The 18686-nt window shown below is 46.7% G+C and overlaps 1 protein-coding gene across 3 annotated transcripts in view; it reads right to left on the minus strand.

The window, feature by feature from the left end:
• Positions 1–18686, minus strand: part of RAB15 (RAB15, member RAS oncogene family) — a 38629-nt gene that overhangs the window by 12220 nt on the left and 7723 nt on the right. For all 3 annotated transcript variants that reach the window (XM_048487119.1, XM_048487117.1, XM_048487118.1), the window contains exons 2-3: positions 13804–13864; positions 10791–10851 (exon numbers count right to left, since the gene is read on the minus strand). In XM_048487119.1, coding sequence (XP_048343076.1) covers positions 10791–10851; positions 13804–13850 — 108 coding nt within the window. In that variant the 5' untranslated portion in view covers positions 13851–13864. The remainder of the gene's footprint in view (positions 1–10790; positions 10852–13803; positions 13865–18686) is intronic.

Here is an 18686-nt window from a genome sequence, read left to right on the forward strand (position 1 = left end):
TGTTCCTTCCCTTCCTGAGAGCTCAGCAAAAAATGATAAGTTCGCTTACCTTTCAGCAACATACAACAGAGAGGAAGGGAAGGGCTGCAGAGGGTTCGATCCTTTCATTTCACTCAAAGCTCTTAAAATGAATGCCTCCTTTCAGGCACTCAACTGGGGGAAGAGGTTTATGTTTGGTGCATCACTATATTTTCTCAGCAGAAGCAAAAGGCAATGGCAGTTGACTGGTAGGCAAGACTGTTCACCCAGAGCAGTAGACTGAGGAGGAATCTACAGCTATTTCTTACAGTGAACAGCACCCAGGAAGTTAGGAAACAGGCAGCAGCACAGCTTCTATTACCTCAATAGGACTGATACCTCTTCCCCACCTTTGCACATCACAGAGGCTTTAATGGAATGCTAGGCCTAGTCTTGCCCAAATCCTTGTTTGCTGGATGGGTGCTCTAAGAACGGTCAGATTCCCTCCAATCCCCACCCTCCCACCTTCTGAGGCAAGCAACTAGATCTGTATCCATCACAAATACAGATTCAAGCAGAATGAATAGACTCATCCATACTGGTTTTATGGTATGGCAAAAGGATCAGAAAACCTATGGATAGTGAAGCCACAGCCTCTCTAATATAAGCAGCATCAATCATGTGTTAAAATGTGTGCAGCAGAATGTAAGAAATTAGAATATAACATGGCCATTTCACCCCCAATGATAAGCTATTTACCAACTGTGAAGGTCAAATAAACTGTTAAACAGAAACAATTTCAATATTCACCTTCATTTTAGTTCTGGATCCCAAAAGAGGGATTCATGTTATTAAGAGGTGAAATCCTGGGCAAGTCAATTAATATTGGGCAGATAAGGAATGTGAGGATAATGTAAAGAAGGCAACTCAGCCAAAGAGACCAAAGGGCTGGCGAGGAAAAGGCAGACACCAGATATGTCTACAGAGGAACACAGTGTGGATGTTTTTCTGTGTCAAAGCCAGACCCAAAATGGGGGAGCTGAAGTGCTTGGTTATAATGGAAAACATAGATATAGGAAGCATGAAAGAAGCCAAACGGAAGGGATAGAACCAGTAGAAAATGGTCATCCCTGAATACAAACTCTATTGAAATAACAGGGAAGGGCATACTGGAGGAGGTGTTGCTATGTAAGTCAAGAAAGGCATAGTGATTAACAAACTAGATATCTTAGAAAGGGCTGATTCCTCCACAGAATTTCTGTGGATGACAGTACCAGTCATCAAAAGTCACATGCTATTGGCCCCCTGACCAAAGCACTCAGGGTGATCTTGAGATGGAAAATGAAATCAGGGAGGCATTTAAAGGAGAGGAAGTTGTAATAATGGTGAACTTTAATTACCCTCAAATTGACTGGATAAACGTGTATTCCAGTCACAACATTTCAAAATAACATAAATGATTGTGCCCTAGAACAACTGCTCATGGAACTAACCAGAGGGGAAGCGAATCTGGACTTAAACCTCAGTGGTGCTGCCTGCGGGCTAGTGTGAAATGTGAATGCGGCTGAACCAATTTGAAACAGTGATCACAATGGCATCAAATTTAATTTAATGTACATGCAGAAGTGCCAGAAAACTGCAACACGGTTATATTTGACTCCAAAGGAGCAAACTTCTCTAAAACAAGAAATCAGATTTTTGAAAAGTTGAACAGTCAAGATGGTGAAATCTCTTGATTAGGCTTGGGAGTTGCTCAAAACTTTAAAACTAGAGGATCAGTTAGAAAGCATACCACAAGTAGTACAAAGTCCAAGAGGCCACTAGAATGGCTAACAAGGAGAGTGAGAGGTGGTTAGCACTGGGAGTGTAAGGAATTCCAAAGAGCAGAAATAAAAAGGCTTTTGATTATAAGTCCGTTTATTCAGACATCCTGGAAAGCACACACACACGACATGGCAGGAATGAGCAACCCCGCTCAAACAACAGGTTATAATGCTGACTAACCCATCCCCCCTGCCCCGTTCTCATGAGAATGGAATTCTACTATGCAAAAGCGAGATAAGCATTCTCACAAGGTTGGTGCAGGTCCTGGCCGGACGCCCGGCCAAAAGAATCTCCGTCAAGGCCAGGTTAGGCTGTAAGGGAAACAAGAACGACTGAGATCCTTACACTCTGCCTCTCCTAAAAGAAATCTCCTCTTTTTCCCCCTCCCCCGGTTTGTCCGGAAAAGCTTGGTGAAATGCAGCAATTAAAGAGGGGGCATCGATATTCTCCTTATACACCCATTGATTATGGCCAGAAGAATAGCCAACCCATGACACTAGATATTGTAGACGTTTGCGAAAGAAGCGAGAGTCCAGGATAGCGTCTATTTCATAATGCTTATGTCCATCAATTATAACTGGCGGGGGTGTCTCCGGAGGGTCGTGCCAGGCATCTGAAGCAGGAGCCTCCTTGAGCAAGCTGGAATGGAAGACGGGATGAATGTTACTTAGTGAATTAGGCAGAGCTAAGCGAGCAGTAACATCATTGATCACTTTTGTAATCTGAAAGGGACCCACAAATTTCTTGCCAAGTTTTGAGTATTTGTGCACGTCTGGAAAGGTTTTAGTGGACAAATAAACCCAAGCCCCAACACGTGGGGAATTCTGAGCCGGGTAGTTTATCTGCCTGAAACTTTTGGGCTTCTTGAGCCTGTTTTAAGGTAGACTGAACTGATTTCCAGCCTTCAGCTAGTGACAAAATCCATTGATTGAATTCTGGTGGCTGCAATACCTCCGCCGGCAGCTGGGGCAACGGCGGGAAGGATCGGCCAGAGACTACTTCGAATGGGGTTTTCTGCGTACTGCTATGAATTGCATTATTGTAAGCATACTCTGCGAAGGGAAGCAATTCACACCAGTTGTCCTGATGGTAGTTTGTGTAACAACGTAAATGTTGCTCTAGTGTTCTGTTCGTCCGTTCACTTTGCCCGTCACTTTGAACGTGGTAGGGGGCGGCGACTGCTGGTGTGGTTCCCAACAACTCCAGGAAAGCCTTCCAAAATCGAGAAATGAATTGAGGGCCACGATCCGATACCACCTTCTCAGGAGAGGAATGTAGGCGGTAGATGTGTTGAATGAACAACCGGGCTAGTTTGGGAGCTGAAGGTATGGTGGTGCAAGGAATGAAATGCGCCTGTTTGGAAAAGAGATCCACCACCACCCACAAAACAGTGTTCCCGTGACTGTTCGGCAAGTCAGTGATAAAATCCATTGAAATAACCTGCCAGGGTCGGGAGGCAACGGGGATAGGTTTCAGTAATCCATGAGGCTTTCCCGGTATTGACTTGGCCTCCGCACATATGGAACACCCTTTAATGTAAGACTCAACGTCCTTGCGCATAGAGCGCCACCAAAACTGGCGGCGGGCTAGGTGAAGGGTTTTCACAAACCCGAAGTGCCCAGCCGGACGGGCATCATGGCATGCTTGAAGAACCTGCTTTCGGAGGGGAGTAGGAACGTACCAACACCCCCCCCCCTTTTCCAGACACCATCCTCCAAGCGTAGCTGAGCATCTTTTTCCTCTGTTGGCAGCTCGCGTAATCCCGCCTCCTTGAGTTCCTGGAGGAAGGGGGAGACGATGGCTGGGATGGGCGTAGGGGGGGATGACGTAGAGGATTGTGAGCGGGTGACAGCCAATCCTAGCTGGGAGGGAGAGAGAACGGTGCGTGGAATATCCCGTAGGGATGCGTCTCCCCCCTCCCCGGGGAGGCGGGACAATGCATCAGCCAGCTTATTGCTTTTACCAGGGAAAAAATGGACCGTAAAGGAAAAGCGAGAGAAAAAATCAGCCCAATGTAATTGTTTAGCGGACATTTTGAGAGGTGTGGAAAGCGCAGCCAAATTTTTATGATCCGACCAGACTTGAAAGGGGTGCTTGGCTCCTTCTAACCAATGGCGCCAAGTGCTCAACGCGAGTTTGATGGCAGCGGTTTCCTTATCTCCGACAGTCCAGTTTAGTTCGGAACCAGAAAATTTTTTGGATAAATAAGCACACGGTACCAATTTATTGTCTTTATTTTTCTGCAAGAGGGCAGCGCCCAGCGCCTTGTCCGAAGCATCCACGTGAACGATGAAAGGAAGCTCAGGGTCGGGATGTGTCAGAATTGGCTCAGTTGTGAAAGCTGTTTTCAGCTGCTGGAACGCTAATTGGCATTCCTGCGACCAGGGGAGGGGGCCCCCGGGCTTGGCCGCTTGGACGTCCTTTCCTTTGGTGCGTAAAAGATCAGTGAGCGGTAAGGCAAGTTTGGCAAAACGGGGAATGAAGTCACGATAGAAGTTAGCAAAGCCTAAGAAAGATTGCAATTCCCTTCTATTGGTGGGGGCAGGCCAGTCAACCACTGCGGCCACTTTAGCCGGGTCCATTTCTAGACCGTCAGAGGATATTCGATAGCCCAGCTAGTCTATGGAGGATTGGTGAAAACAGCACTTTGACAACTTGGCAAAGAGGGAGTTATCAAGTAAACGTTGTAAAACTTCCCGGACTAAAGCCTCATGCTCTTCCAGGGTCTGTGAGTAAATCAAAACATCATCCAAATATACGACTACTCCCTTGTACAACAAATCATGTAATACTTCGTTTATGAGGGCCATGAAAGCCCCTGGGGCCCCAGCTAATCCGAAGGGCATTATTAAATATTCATATTGCCCGAATTTTGTATTAAATGCTGTTAAATGTTCGTACCCCTCCGCGATGCGGACACGATAATAAGCTTCCCGCAAATCCAATTTGGTAAAAATCCGGCCTTTGCCTAGGGCATCCAAGAGGTCCTTTATTAAGGGCAAAGGATATTTGTTGGAGATGGAAACAGCATTTAATCCACGATAATCAGTACAAAGTCTTAACGAACCATCTTTTTTCTTTACAAACAAAACAGGAGCTGCATGGGTGTGTTTGGTGGCCCGCCGTATGAATCCGCAGGCTAAATTCTTATCTAAGAAGGCCGGAGCTCCTTTTCCTCGGTGGGACTCATGCGATAGATCCTACCCTTAGGTAATTGGGCTCCGGGTTGTAGCAGGATCTTGCAATCGGTATCTCTATGGGGGGGGAAGCTGATCGCACTCCTGTTCCTGGAAGACTCTGGATAGGTCTTGATACGCCTTTGGGATTTCTACAGCAAGGGGAGCCGACAGTACATTGCAAGCTGTAGCGATGGTTGCTTCCCCCTCCCCTACCGATGGATCTTCGCGCCAGCCATGTGATCTCCGCAGGGGGGATCTGAGAATTGAAGGATTCGTTCCTTCCAAACGAAGGTTGGTTCGTGTAAAAGTAGCCATGGCATACCTAATACAATGGAGTGCTTTGCAACCGGAGCAAGAATGAAACTAATCTTTTCCCAATGATCGTTGCAACGGAGAAGTACCGGTTGGGTTTTGAACCGGGCCGGACCCTCACCACCCAGTGGGCTACCGTCCATTTGGGTGAAAGGAATGGAATTCACCAAGGGAACTCGGTCTAAACCGAGTTCTTCGGCCACTTGCGGCCTCATAAGACAGTGGGAGCAACCTGAGTCCACAAGTGCAGAGGCCAAAATACGCGTATGTTTACTGGGGTTGGCTAAGGAAGTCAAAATAGTAATGGGCGCGCTGCCTTCACTCACCGGATCAGGAGAAGGATTAAGATCCACGGTGCCGCTTGAAAAGACTAAGCGCAGTTTCTTCCTCTTCGACATCCTCATCAAAAGTAGCTTTGGACGATCCTTGAGTTGGCAGGCTGGATTTGCGTGGAGGCTTGGCAGACGGAGGCGGGCCCCCGGGAGGGGAGGCTTCTGCTTCGGCGGGCAGGTGGCAGGCAGGTGGCCAGGCGCTCCGCAGTAGAGGCACAATCCCAAACGGCGACGGCGTTCCGACGCTGGTCTCGGCCGCTACGGCCGGGTTTGGTTTTCTAGCGGCCAGCGCCGGCGTGTTGGCTGGTTTCGGGCGTGGGCGGCCTCCAGCGCGGGCATAGGCAAGACGAGCAGCAACCTGCGAGCCGAGCTCGATCCAATCCGCAAGCGTTTGCGGGATCCGAATAAGGATCACTGTTTCACGAAGTTTAATATCCATTGCTTCGAAAAAATACTCGCATTTCATGCGCTCGGGCCAGTCCGGTGGAAGTTTACTGGCCGCTGCTCGAAATTCACGGGCAAAATCAGCAAAGGAGCGGTTGCCCTGTTGGATGGTTTTTACTGTACGGATAGCATCGTTTTCAGCATTGGGATCTTGGAACCGAATGCGCAACGCTTGGAGGAAGCCCGCTACCGTGCGGGTATCGTCCCCCTGCAATTCATAAAGAGTAACAAACCACTCAGCGGCTACCCCATCCAACACCGACCCAATGTCTCGTATTTTTTCGCATTCAGAACGATATAGATCATGAAATTCTTGCATATGAGCATCGAGTTGCAGGATAAAGTAAGGAAGTTTGGATGCGGTACCATCAAAACGAGCTGGGATGGGGGGTCTGTAGAACCCTCTTTCAATCGCTCTAGGTGCGTGTTGGGGTTGCTGCTACATGTAACCTGGTTGTTGTACTGGATAGGGTAGGGGCGCTGGAGGAGCAGGGGGTTGAGGAGGTGCCCCAAGTTGAAAAGCTGGAACCGGGCCGCGAGCAGCGCAGGCCTCCGGCAGGAGGGAGGGCCGCCCGGTGCGGGGTGAAGGTGTAGGCACCAACTGGGGCTCTAACCAACGCCTCACGTTGCCGTCGTAGAGTTTGCTCCCGCTCAGCCAATTCCCTTTCCTTGCGTGTTAAGGCATCTTGGTGCGCGTGCAAAGCTGCCCTCTCTCGATCCAATTTGGCTCTTTCGTCTCGTTGAACGGCTAAAGTCAGTTCATTCTGGGTTTGGATGGCTTTGATGTTTTCGCGCTGGCACTGTAAATCCAGTTTAGACTGATCCAGCACTTTGTCATGAATCGCTAGATTCTGTTGATACTCGTTGGACGCTTAACGCTTCTCTTTCACGGTCCAACTCCATTTGGATTTCCTTATGTTGCTTTTCACGGTCCCGTTGCAGACTTTCACGGTCCCGTTTCAGATTTTCTCTCTCCTCTTCCCACCGTTCCCGCTCGCGCTCCCAGGCGAGTTTGGCGTCCCGCAGCATGGCCACCGCATCGTCCCAATTTTCCTTCGAGGGCATGGGTAACGATTCGGGATCGGGGTCCAGTTCCTCCTCTGATGGTTTTTCCTCCACGCCTCCAACTGCTCCACGGATTTCACCCATTCGCCGCTAGCCCCTCCGGGTTTGGTACTGCCGAGGCGGTGTGGAACCCTCTTCCGATCATCGATCCAACCCTCGTCATCGTCCCTGCTTCCGCTGTAACTTTAGGACGAGCTCCGGTGCTATGCCACTGCTGATCTTTGGGAATATCCTCGAAGTATTTGTCCAGGAACCTTTCAAGGGATTCTTGGGTGTCAGCATGAATGGTAGATAATCCAAACTCCCCAGGGACTGGTTGCATCTGGGGTTTGTAATCCACACGTTGCCGGGTGGAAATGAACCGGTCAACAGGCGCTCGATCCATAGATAGCGCCCCAAAATTCTCATGCATCTCCACACGATCTGAACCATGTCGATCGTCCCAAGGGAAGAGAGGCAGACTCGAACTGGACCGAGGTCGGGAGAGAGTCACCAGCGAAACCGGATCATCCCCCCGGATCCTCGGAGTCTGGAGGGGAAGGCTCGAAACCCTCTATGGGGGCTATCGTGCCTTCCACATGGTCAAGAGTACTCAATCTCTGCATGTTAGAACACCAGAGATCCAAACACAGTCAAGAGAAAAAATGAGTTAGATTCCTGCCATAATGTAAGGAATTCCAAAGAGCAGAAATAAAAAGGCTTTTGATTATAAGTCTGTTTATTCAGACATCCTGGAAAGCACACACACACGACATGGCAGGAATGAGCAACCCCGCTCAAACAACAGGTTATAATGCTGACTAACCCATCCCCCCTGCCCCGTTCTCATGAGAACGGAATTCTACTATGCAAAAGCGAGATAAGCATTCTCACAAGGTTGGTGCAGGTCCTGGCCGGACGCCCGGCCAAAAGAATCTCCGTCAAGGCCAGGTTAGGCTGTAAGGGAAACAAGAACGACTGAGATCCTTACAGGGAGGGGTGGCTGACACAGTTGGCAATCCTGCAACATGCTAGACCAGAATGGCACTGAGAGGGTGGGGGGAATAGGCTACCTCACTGGTGAGCCCTGGGGGATGTGTTTAGCACTAAGGGGCTGGCTGCCTCAGCTGGCAAGTTCACAGCAGGCTCGCTAGCCCAGTCCAGCACTGAGGGGGTTGCCTCAGCTGGCAAGCCTGCAGTGGGCACAACATCGCAGACTGGCATGGACAGGGAGCTCGTCAGGAAAAATCAGGTGCAAGATAAGTGGGTGCCTGGACTGGCAAACCTGCAGCGAAAGTGTGGGCTGGGTGCTTGAACTGGCGAGCCCTCAACAGGGTGGGGCAGCTGCCTGGATTGGCAAGCCCACAGCAAGGTTGCCCAGCCAGATCGGGGTCAAGGGGGTAGTTGCCTCAGCTGGATCCAGCTCCTGGGTCGAATGTTTCACACCTCTGATTTAGGGCTTTAAAGGTTAAAGACAGAACCTTGAACTTGATTTGGTACTCCATTTGGAGCCAGTGCAGCTGGTAGAGCACTGGGTGAATATGGGCTTTCCACAGGGTCCCTGTAAGGATCTGCACCACTGCATTCTGGACCAGCTGGAGTTTCTGGAGCAGTCTCAGGTGTACCCGTGCATAGTAGTCTAAACTTCAGATGACTGTTGCATGGATCACAGTGACAAGGTCAGGGTGAGATAGGTAGGGGACTAGTTGCCAGATCTGGTGAAGATGGAAAATTTTCACTCTGACTACTCTGGTGACCTGTACCTCCACTGATCAAGCATGATTCCCAAACTTTTGATGGATGGTGCTGGTATTAACTGTACACCTTAAAGTGTGGGAAGCTGGTATCCCAACCCTAGGTCTCCTCAGCCTAGCCACAGGACCCCTGTCTTTGATGAATTCAATTTTAGCGAACTCTGTCTCAGTCATTTCACCACAGCTTCCAAACATCTGGTCAATATAGCTGGGGTGTCCATCAACCGATATATCTGGGTATCATCTGCATACTGCTGACAACTGAGCCTGAAACTCTGGACTAGGTGGGCGAAGTGGCGCATGTAAGTGTTAAGTAACACTGGGGAGAGGACTGGCCCCTGCACACTAAAAGGTGCCACAGTGACATTCTTTTCCATTGCGCTACTCTCTGTCCCCAAGCTTGGAGAAATGAGGCAGCCATTGCAAGGCTATTCCATACATTCCAACATTGGCAAGGCAGTCGTCTCACAGCTGGTGATCGACTGTGTCAAACGCTGTTGTCAGATTGAGTAACAATAGCAGTGCTGACCTGCCTTGGTCCATCTGTGTAGAGAAATCATCTGTAAGAGCAACCAATGCTGCTTCCATCCTGTGACCAGGTGGGAAGCTGGACTGCAATGGGTCCAGAGCTGAAGTGCCCTTCAGAAAAGCCTGGAGCTGGTCTGCTGCTGCTCTCTGAACTACCTTACTGAGAGATGGAAACACCAACACTGGGTGGTAGTTGCATGGATCAATAGGATTCAAAGATGGCTTCTTTAAGAGTGACCTTGACATTTCCTCTTTTAAATCCCTCCTGGGAACCATCCCAAACTTAGGGACAGATTGATAATATCCACCAGGGACCCCATATCCCATCCCCACTGGCTTTCACCATGCACAATGGGCATAGGTCCAAGGGGCAAGTGGTAGACTTCACAGACACCAAGATCCTCTCAACATCAGCCTGGGAGAGTCGAGTGGTCCAGCTTGAAAACTGAAGATGGTCAAGGGGCCACTGTTCACCTCTTGTATCAACAGTGGCAGGGAAGTCCTGGTGGAGCAATAAGATTTTATCTGCAGAAAAGCTTGCAAACACCTCACAGCTAATAGCCAAATCCCTATTATTGTGAGATCCCTGAGACAGGGGTATTAAAGACTGAATAAACAACTGTCCTGGGCGAGAGCTTGCAGAGGCAATGGAGGCTACACAGTATGCTTTTTAGCAGCCTTCACTGGCATTTCTCAGGAGTTCATAAACACCCTGAAAGATGTTGCTGCAGCTTCATCAAGAGTATGGTGCCAAACCCACTCCAGTCATCGAAGCTCCCATTTCCTCCTCTGTAATTCCACGGTATACCAAGCAGCTAGTTTGGAACAGGGGCAAAGAGGACGATAGGGAGCAATCACGTTGTTGGCTTCAGACAGACAGCTATCCCAGCCTTCCACCATCCAATGAGTTGGTGGGGGCACTAGATCCTGCAGAGCATTCTGGAGACTGATATGATCCATTAGTTTCCGTGGGCAACCATAAATCAGCTCACTGCCTACACAGAGACAGGACACCCAGGCGGGCCCCTCTATACATAGCATATAGTTAAACTGTGGAACTCACTGCCACAACATGTGGTCATGGCTGCCAATTTGGAAAGCTTTAAAAGAGGAGTAGGACTGGGCTACCAATGATTGTAGATTGCTATTGCCATCTTCCTGTTTGTGGGCTTCCTGGAGGCAGGTGGTAGGTGACTGTGAACAGGATTCTGGAATAGGTGGGTCTTTGGTCTGATCCAGCATGGCTCTTATGTTCCTTTGGAATCAAACTCAGTAACATGTTGCCAATATTTTTGGCAGTAAAAGATGAAGACAGAGAAATTATACCTGAGGTTCACACTGGCATGACCCCTCCAACTAGCAATATGTTCCCCATTCTTTGAGCCCCATTCCTAATCTAGGAAAAATAGTTTTACCTGGGCTCGTCTGTAGTACTGCTTAGTGATTGTCTGGTATCGCTCCTGACCTGCAGTATCCCTGGAGGGGAAAAACAAATAATTACAGTGAGTGTGAACTTCTGTATGTTCAACAGACTCCAGGTGATGTGATCTTCTACTGGACGCACTGAAAGAAGCCTCAAACTCAACATCTCATACGGATACCATTGAACATGGATCTACTGCAGATTTCCAGAACAAAAACCCTAAGTTCAATGTCAAGGTCAAACCAAGGCTGCGGTACCTAATTTCTTTCAGTTTACTCAAGGATCCCTCAAGGAAATTAGGTGGCATATTCACTCAGAAAATGTACTCACTTAGCAACCTCTCAGGGATGCCAAAACATTTGTATATCTGCAGAAGGTAGCCATCCATCCAGAGCACTGAACAACATGACTGTCCTCTGTTAAATCACTACGTCACTTCCTCCCTAATTCATAGAGCACTTCTTTCTGCTAAAAAGTCGTGTGATTTTGATGACTGGAGTGCAAATTTAAGTATCAAGCAAATAAATGTTCTAAATTGTGCTTTTAAAAAGTTTCAACAAAGCTGCCTGACTGAAGTGAGGGGAGAGGGCAAAATGGACTGATGTTCAGTTTACTGATCAATACATTTGTCAAGGTAGCTGTGAGTACTGGAATCTGGCTCAAGCTGTGTGAGGGGGGAAAAGAGCAGTGAGCCTCACTTTCAGAATATGTCTGTGCAAAGACCAGTTCTACTTCAGACACAGGGAAGAGGTGGCTGTTGAAGAACCTGTAAATAACTACTGAAGAACAACACACATCTTATTGATGAACAGCTGCTATTAAGTGATGCTGATAATTAACAGTAAAATTTTCATTTGTAAACTGAAAAATCTCTGTTCCTGTATCCTTCTCCACATTTACCCAACTGACTTTCCTAGTTGTCCTGAAATGGGCTAGCTAGACTAGTGTTTCCCAAACTTTTTTTCCCATGGCCCAGTTATTTTAATACCTCTCCTCTGTGACCCACTAAAATCTGCGTGCATCGGCGTCAGGGAGGCTCCCCAAGGTGCCGCTTCTACTCCCACCTCCCTCTTGGCACCAGCGTCTACTGCAAGCTGCGGCTCTGTCCCCGGCCCCTTTCTGGGTGTTCAGCTGGCCAGGGAGGAGCCCTGAAGCTGCTGTATCGTCCCGGCCGGTCTGGCTCCAAGTGGTTGGTGCCCACTGAGCAAGGACGGGGGTGGAGTGGTCAGCCCCAGCCATTAGATGACCCAGCATTTTGCTTTTGTGACCCGGTGCCGGGTCACAACTCACCATTTGGGAAACGCTGGTCTAGACCATCACGTACAACGCCAGACCAACATCTAACTAGCAGCATCAGAAGAGGCTTGAGTTGGTGTGAAGAGTTCCATGGGATGTGCAGTGAAATCCTAACCATATTTACTCTAAGACCCACTGAGCTCAATTGGGCTTACTCTTTTGTAAGTGTGCACAGGACTGCAGCCTACAGAATTCATTGTGTGTTATATTTGTATTCCCACAGACTGTGCGAAGGATACAGTATGAAAATAGCAAGCTGGAAGGCATGTGAAAGTCTGTGTGAAGTCTGCACTACCACCTCTTCATATTCTGCACTAGGAAAACATGTTTGTGCTGAAAACTGTGGATTTTGTAGGCATTTTACAAGACTTACTCTGCAACCGAACTGAGCCCAAAGAGTAAAGTTCTACCAGAAGGGCTAAGCCTGGAAATCAGCAGAATAGTAGAAAAGAATGTTCACTGATCCATTTACTGAGCACTGCACCTATACTGGGCCAAAAAAGGTCACCTCTCAAAATTGTATGCAGCACAATGACAGACTGTTCATACAAGGCAGGGTTATTGTTTTTTGTCTGCATGAGCCTGGGCCACATAGACAAATAACAGAAGTGAGTAGCCACAAAAGTAGTCAGCAGGTATTTCCACAATCATATGAATTCTCTGCTTCAACACATTTTCCACCGTACGGCCAGGAACTGATGCAGTGTTGGAGAACAATGAATTGCAGCAGAAGGACTCCAAAGAGACTTATGTAATCCCCTCAGCCCAGTCATCACAGACTATGTCAACCTTGCGGCTTTACAGCCAGTGCTAACGCTCACTTGTTTCTTCAATCATCACTAGCATTATCACAAGGTTATATCCTTGCAGATGTACCTAAGAGCACACAGAGAATGGAGAATGTGTTAGCATGTGAGATGGCTGCCCCCATTAGACGCAGATCCTCCGCAATCAATCATATCTAGGGCAGGGGTCTGCAACCTGTGGCTCTCCAGATGTTCATGGACTACAATTCCCATCAGCCCCTGCCAGCATGGCTAATTGTCATGGGCTGATGGGATTTGTAGACCATGAACATCTGGAGAGCCGCAGGTTGCAGAACCCTGATCTAGGGCCTTTCTCCCCACAATACTTTTAAAAAATACGATAGATCTTAAGCATTGAGGTTATAATTTATAGACTTCTTGCTGGATTAACCCCCCACCCCCTAGTCCCTTAAAGGCCTATGCCTTGCTTCCATGCTGGAGTGCACATTATCCCTAATTTAAAAGAATGGCAAAAAAGCAATGTCCTTTAGTGCAAGGCCACTGGTCCTTCCTCCTCCTATACCACTGCTCTCGAAAATGTGAGTTTTAAAAACAATGTACAGAAAATCCCTAAAGTAGTCGAGAAATCTGAGCCTCACTCTTAGAAATCATAGCTATCTCCATGTGGAGGTCCCAACAGTACCCTGCACACAAGCTACAACATCTGTCCATTATCCAGGAATGTGAGTAACCCCCGTTCTTTCTAATCCTACTGGACATCTTTTATAGGTGTTAAATATATGTCGTGAGATACACTGCCACTCTCATTCCTATTTTACTGAGGCCTGAAAATGTACAACATGCCCAGGGGTTCACAGTGAACCCATCCTCTTCTGGAGTCAAATTCTCTTTCTGTCAAAGAACTCATGTTGGCTTTGTGCCATAATACCTGCAATCACTTACCATATCTGTATTCGGACCTTAATCCCATCTACGTCTATGGTCTTCATTTTAAAATCGACTCCTAGGAAAAACGATAAAAGTTACATCAACCAATACATTCTGATTGAACAGAATTTAGTGATTGAACAGAATTTAGTTATAGTATTTAGTGCTTACAATTGTAATTAAATTATGTGTGTTTGCCGCCCTTAACTGGGCAGAATATCAAATCCAATTTAAAAAATAAATATTTAGAATAACTTAAGAGGAAAGACAAATACATCTTTGTATGTGTCCATGGATCTGTTCCCCCTCCCTTTAAACAGGGGCACCCATTCACATACTCCATTCAGATGTTTGTGGGTTCTGTCCCATCAAGTGGCTTCCAATTTTCAGTAACCCTGTGAATTAATGACCTCTAAATCATCCCATCATTGACAGCCTTGCTCAGGATCTTGCTACTTTATTGAGTCCATCCATCTCAAGTTGGGTATTCCTCTTTTCCTACTGCCATTCAGATACCACTTGGATATATGCACATACAATTTAAACAGGGGATCAACATTCTAACTGTACTCCTTACTCCCTTCTCAGCTACATCAGCAGCACACAAAGCATCTATTTCTAGACTTCTGGAGCAGATGAAATGTTCAAATACATTCTGTAAAGTATCTGAGACTATACCAGACAGGGCTAATTTCAGTTGAAGCCAGAGCTTTCATGGGCAATATTTATGAAAGGTTCACAGATTACACCCTGGGTTTATACCCCCCCCCCCTTTGTCATGTTTATCTGGTTGGAAAGGGTTTTTTTTTGACAGCCATCATTCTTTCAAAAACTCAGCATGCACAGTGCTTAAATTTGAGACCTTCTTTTATCTCTTCTCCACTACAGAATGTGTCCCAAAATTGCCCAAAGCTGGCTTTGACTTTACACACATATAGTTAAGTCCTAAGATGATTCCCCATTCCCAGAGGAGGGATTGTTAGCACTTGAGCAGATAATGTATTATATTAATCAATAGTTCTGATTCCCAGCATGGTTAAAACTGGGGGTGCTCATATCCAGAGATTGAAGCCATGATTGGACAAGACAGATTTTTCTACAAACTTAAAACATCCCCCATTTTGCAAACAAAACCCTGAAATCTAAAACAAACAAGCTGGGGGGCTGTCAAGGAAGACTCCACAGTCCCCTTCTACTTGAATTGCTTATTGATTCAATACACTCATAGAAACTTCTTTTTTGTAGTTTATTACATATAACAGGCAAGCTTACAAGTTGCTCTAACGAATTAACAAAAGAAAACTTCAGGAAAAAACGAACTGGGCTTCAGCTTCAGTTAAACCCTCACTCACTAACTGCCCTTCCTGTGTTCTGAGCCACATCCTCCAACTGACACTTTCAGAATGTGCCTGAAATATTAACATGCCCCTTTTCAGCTGGAATTTAAGGGCTAAATGTCTCAAATTTTCAGGTAGATCCAGGCAGAGCATACAGGCAATGATATATAATTAAGCATTACCCTGACCTAATTTAGTGCATCAGCAATAATATTGTCCTTACCCTTTACATGTCAGAATCTCAAATTCATAATCTTGTGGGCTAAGGACCATCTCAAAATACTCTAAAGACATTGCTGTTTCTTTTTCATCTTGCTCAAAAAGGCCAAAGGATTATGGTCAGATCTTACAATAAACTTCTTAGACCCTATTAGGTAAGGGATGTAATTTTTTGATTGCCCACAAAATGGCTGCAAGGCATTCCTTTCCTCGATCGTTGAGTATGCAATTATTCTCTAGAGGTAACAGCTTTCTCACTAAGGGGAAAACTATTGGATGCACTCTCAATTGGTCTTCGCCTTTCTGAACTAATGTAGCACCTTAAAACCTTCGTTCCGAAGCTATCAGTATACACTTCAAATGGTTTGTGGAAACCAAAATCAGGAGCAACTAATACTGGAGCATTTACAACAGCCCTTTTACCCCGTCAAAAGCAGTTTGACATCTATCGCCTCCAAACAACTTTAAATGGAGCACAAGCTTTTTTACATAAGTCTGATAATGGTGTAGCTAGTTCACTTAGTTGAGGTATGAACTTTCTATAAAAACCCAACTAATCCTAAAAAGGACTGGAATATCCTTTTTTTGTGGTTGAAGAATAGGCCACCTCTTAATACTGGCAACCTTAGCTTCAAAGAGGCTTAATTTGACCGTTGCCGCACACATTGTGACCAAGGTATATCACCTCCTTCCATCCAAATTGACACTTTATCAGGTCTCAAAGTTAACTCCAGCTTCCTTGACACACTTCTGCAAAACCATTCGTATATGTTTCAAATGGGTCTCCCAGGAATCAGACATGATGGCTATATCATCCTGATAACCAAAGGCATAATCTAACCCAGTAAGAACCTTATCAATCAACCTCTGGAAGGTTTTGGACGCTCCGTTGAACCCAAAAGGCATTCTCTTAAATTGAAAATGCCCAAGCCCGCATACAAAGGCTGTTTTCTCAGAGGCTTCTTTAGTTAGGGGAATTTGCCAATACCCCTTTGAACAGTCCAAGGTGCTTATAAACTTAGCACTAGCTAATCTTTCCACCAATTCCTCCAAACGGGGTGTGGGATAAGGATCAAGAGTTGTCATTAGATTAACCTTTCTAAAGTCTACACACAGTCTGAATTCAGGAGGGTCACCCTCAGACACTTGCTTTTTCTTCACTAGTACTATGGGTGCTCCCCATGCACTGTTACTAGGCTCAATAATATCCCACCGCTGCCACCATGTCAAGGAAGACTCCACAGTCCCCTTCTACTTGAATTGCTTATTGATTCAATACACTCATAGAAACTTCTTTTTTGTAGTTTATTACATAGAACAGGCAAGCTTACAAGTTGCTCTAACGAATTAACAAAAGAAAACTTCAGGAAAAAACGAACTGGGCTTCAGCTTCAGTTAAACCCTCACTCACTAACTGCCCTTCCTGTGTTCTGAGCCACATCCTCCAACTGACACTTTCAGAATGTTCCTGAACTCTTCACAGGGGCTAATAACAAAATAACCCCAAAATAACAGAACAGCATCCATAGCTTTAAAAAATAGCAGTACTGCCTGCCTTCAAGGCTAGCTCTCTGTCAGGAAAACACAGAATAAGGGGTCGGGCCCTTCCCAGGGCTATTTTGGTCTTTGAAGAAGGACTCGGCCAGACCCACTAGCAACTACCAGCTTACTTGATGCCACGCAACTTTCATGACTCAACCAGGATTGGCTGCTTGCTACCATTAAACAGAAGCTATCCCACAAAAGCTAATGTGGTATTGTGGCTAAAGTTTCAGACCAGAATATGGCAGACTTAGCTTCAAATCACCTATGTCATGGAAGGTCACAGGGTGACCTTGAGAAAGTTACACATTCTCAGCCTACAATGCCTAACAGAGTAGTTTGTGAGAAGTATGTAAGCTGCTCTGGATCTCCTTTGTGGAGAAAGTTGGGTTATAAATTAAGTAAATAATAAATATAAGTGAAACTGGGGAACAGATCAAAGGTAGATTGGCAGGCCAGAAGGAAAGAAGGAAGCAAGGAAAGGTGAGATTATGGGGTTTCCCAGGAGGATGACAAATTGAAGCACTGTGGAGAAGGAGATAAAAGGGGAAATGAAGTGCCCCCACAAGTGCTTGTAGGTTCAGCACCAGGCCAGGGGTCCAGTCTGGCCATCGGCAAAATGCAAGTGGGCCATAGTTTCCCCAGACTGCCAGAAAGAGGGAAGGAAGGAAAGCTGAAAATAGGATGGGATGGGATGGGAGGGGGGGAATGGTTGAGTGGCTGGTGGGTCAGAAAGAAAAGAAGGAGCAGGAATGGGATTGTGCAGGGGCTTTATTAAGTACACACTTCAGATAGCTTTTAAGGAAGGAAATCAGGACTTGAAAGGAATGCTTTATGTAGGTTCCTCAGCTCAGAAATTTATTATTTGACAGCCACAACTTTGTGTTTGCCACAGAAACAAGACAATCCTGCTTTGAATCCTGCTAAGACAGGGGCACACCCAAGACAATCTATGTACATAGCAGCAGACTCTCCTTGTGTTTCTCTGTTTACATGCGAGGAGGCAGCCCAATGCCTGCCCTGCAGCTGCTTGCTGAAGTCACAACCTTTTTGCTGCTTCTCTTAACTCTGCTTATCAAAAGCCTTAAAGGCACAGATCTCACTGATAGTATCTTCCCCTCCCCCTACACACACACACACACACTCTCTAGGTCAGGGGTAGGGAACCTGCGGCTCTCCAGATGTTCAGGAACTACAATTCCCATCAGCCTCTGTCAGCATGGCCAATTTGCCATGCTGGTAGGGGCTGATGGGAATTGTAATTCCTGAACATCTGGAGAGCTGCAGGTTCCCTACCCCTGCTCTAGGTGGATCCAGAAAGAGACCTTGCTGGTGCTGTTCCTCTTCAAAAGCCAACTCTCTGTTATTACTATAACAATGTATCAATAGAGGCATTTAGAGAAGCTGGAAGGAGTCGACAACAGGGAGGAGGGAGAGGGGAAGTATGAAAAGCAATGCGAGAAAGTAGCATGTGTGTGTGTGTGGGGGGGTGAGACTAGGTAGGTTGGCTATGGGTGAAGGGGAGAGATCCTGGGCAAAGCCGTGCCCACTGGCAAATCTCCCTGCTCTGGCTGCGAAGCAAAACTACATCAGTGCTAGAAGTGGTCCCGGTTGCCGAGGGGAGGAAAGTGAAAGAGGGGGTTAAGGAAGTACATCTGGACAAGAAATCTTGCGGCGAGACACATTTGCCCCTGTCGCACAGCAGATGCCTTGTACGTAATCGGCCTCTTGCTCGCAAAATCCACAGCCTGGCTCCATACCAACTAACTGAAGGAGAACCTAACAAATAGGGAAAAGAAT

Source organism: Sphaerodactylus townsendi, linkage group LG02 (assembly GCF_021028975.2).
Source record: "Sphaerodactylus townsendi isolate TG3544 linkage group LG02, MPM_Stown_v2.3, whole genome shotgun sequence".
NCBI classification, from domain to species: domain Eukaryota; kingdom Metazoa; phylum Chordata; class Lepidosauria; order Squamata; family Sphaerodactylidae; genus Sphaerodactylus; species Sphaerodactylus townsendi.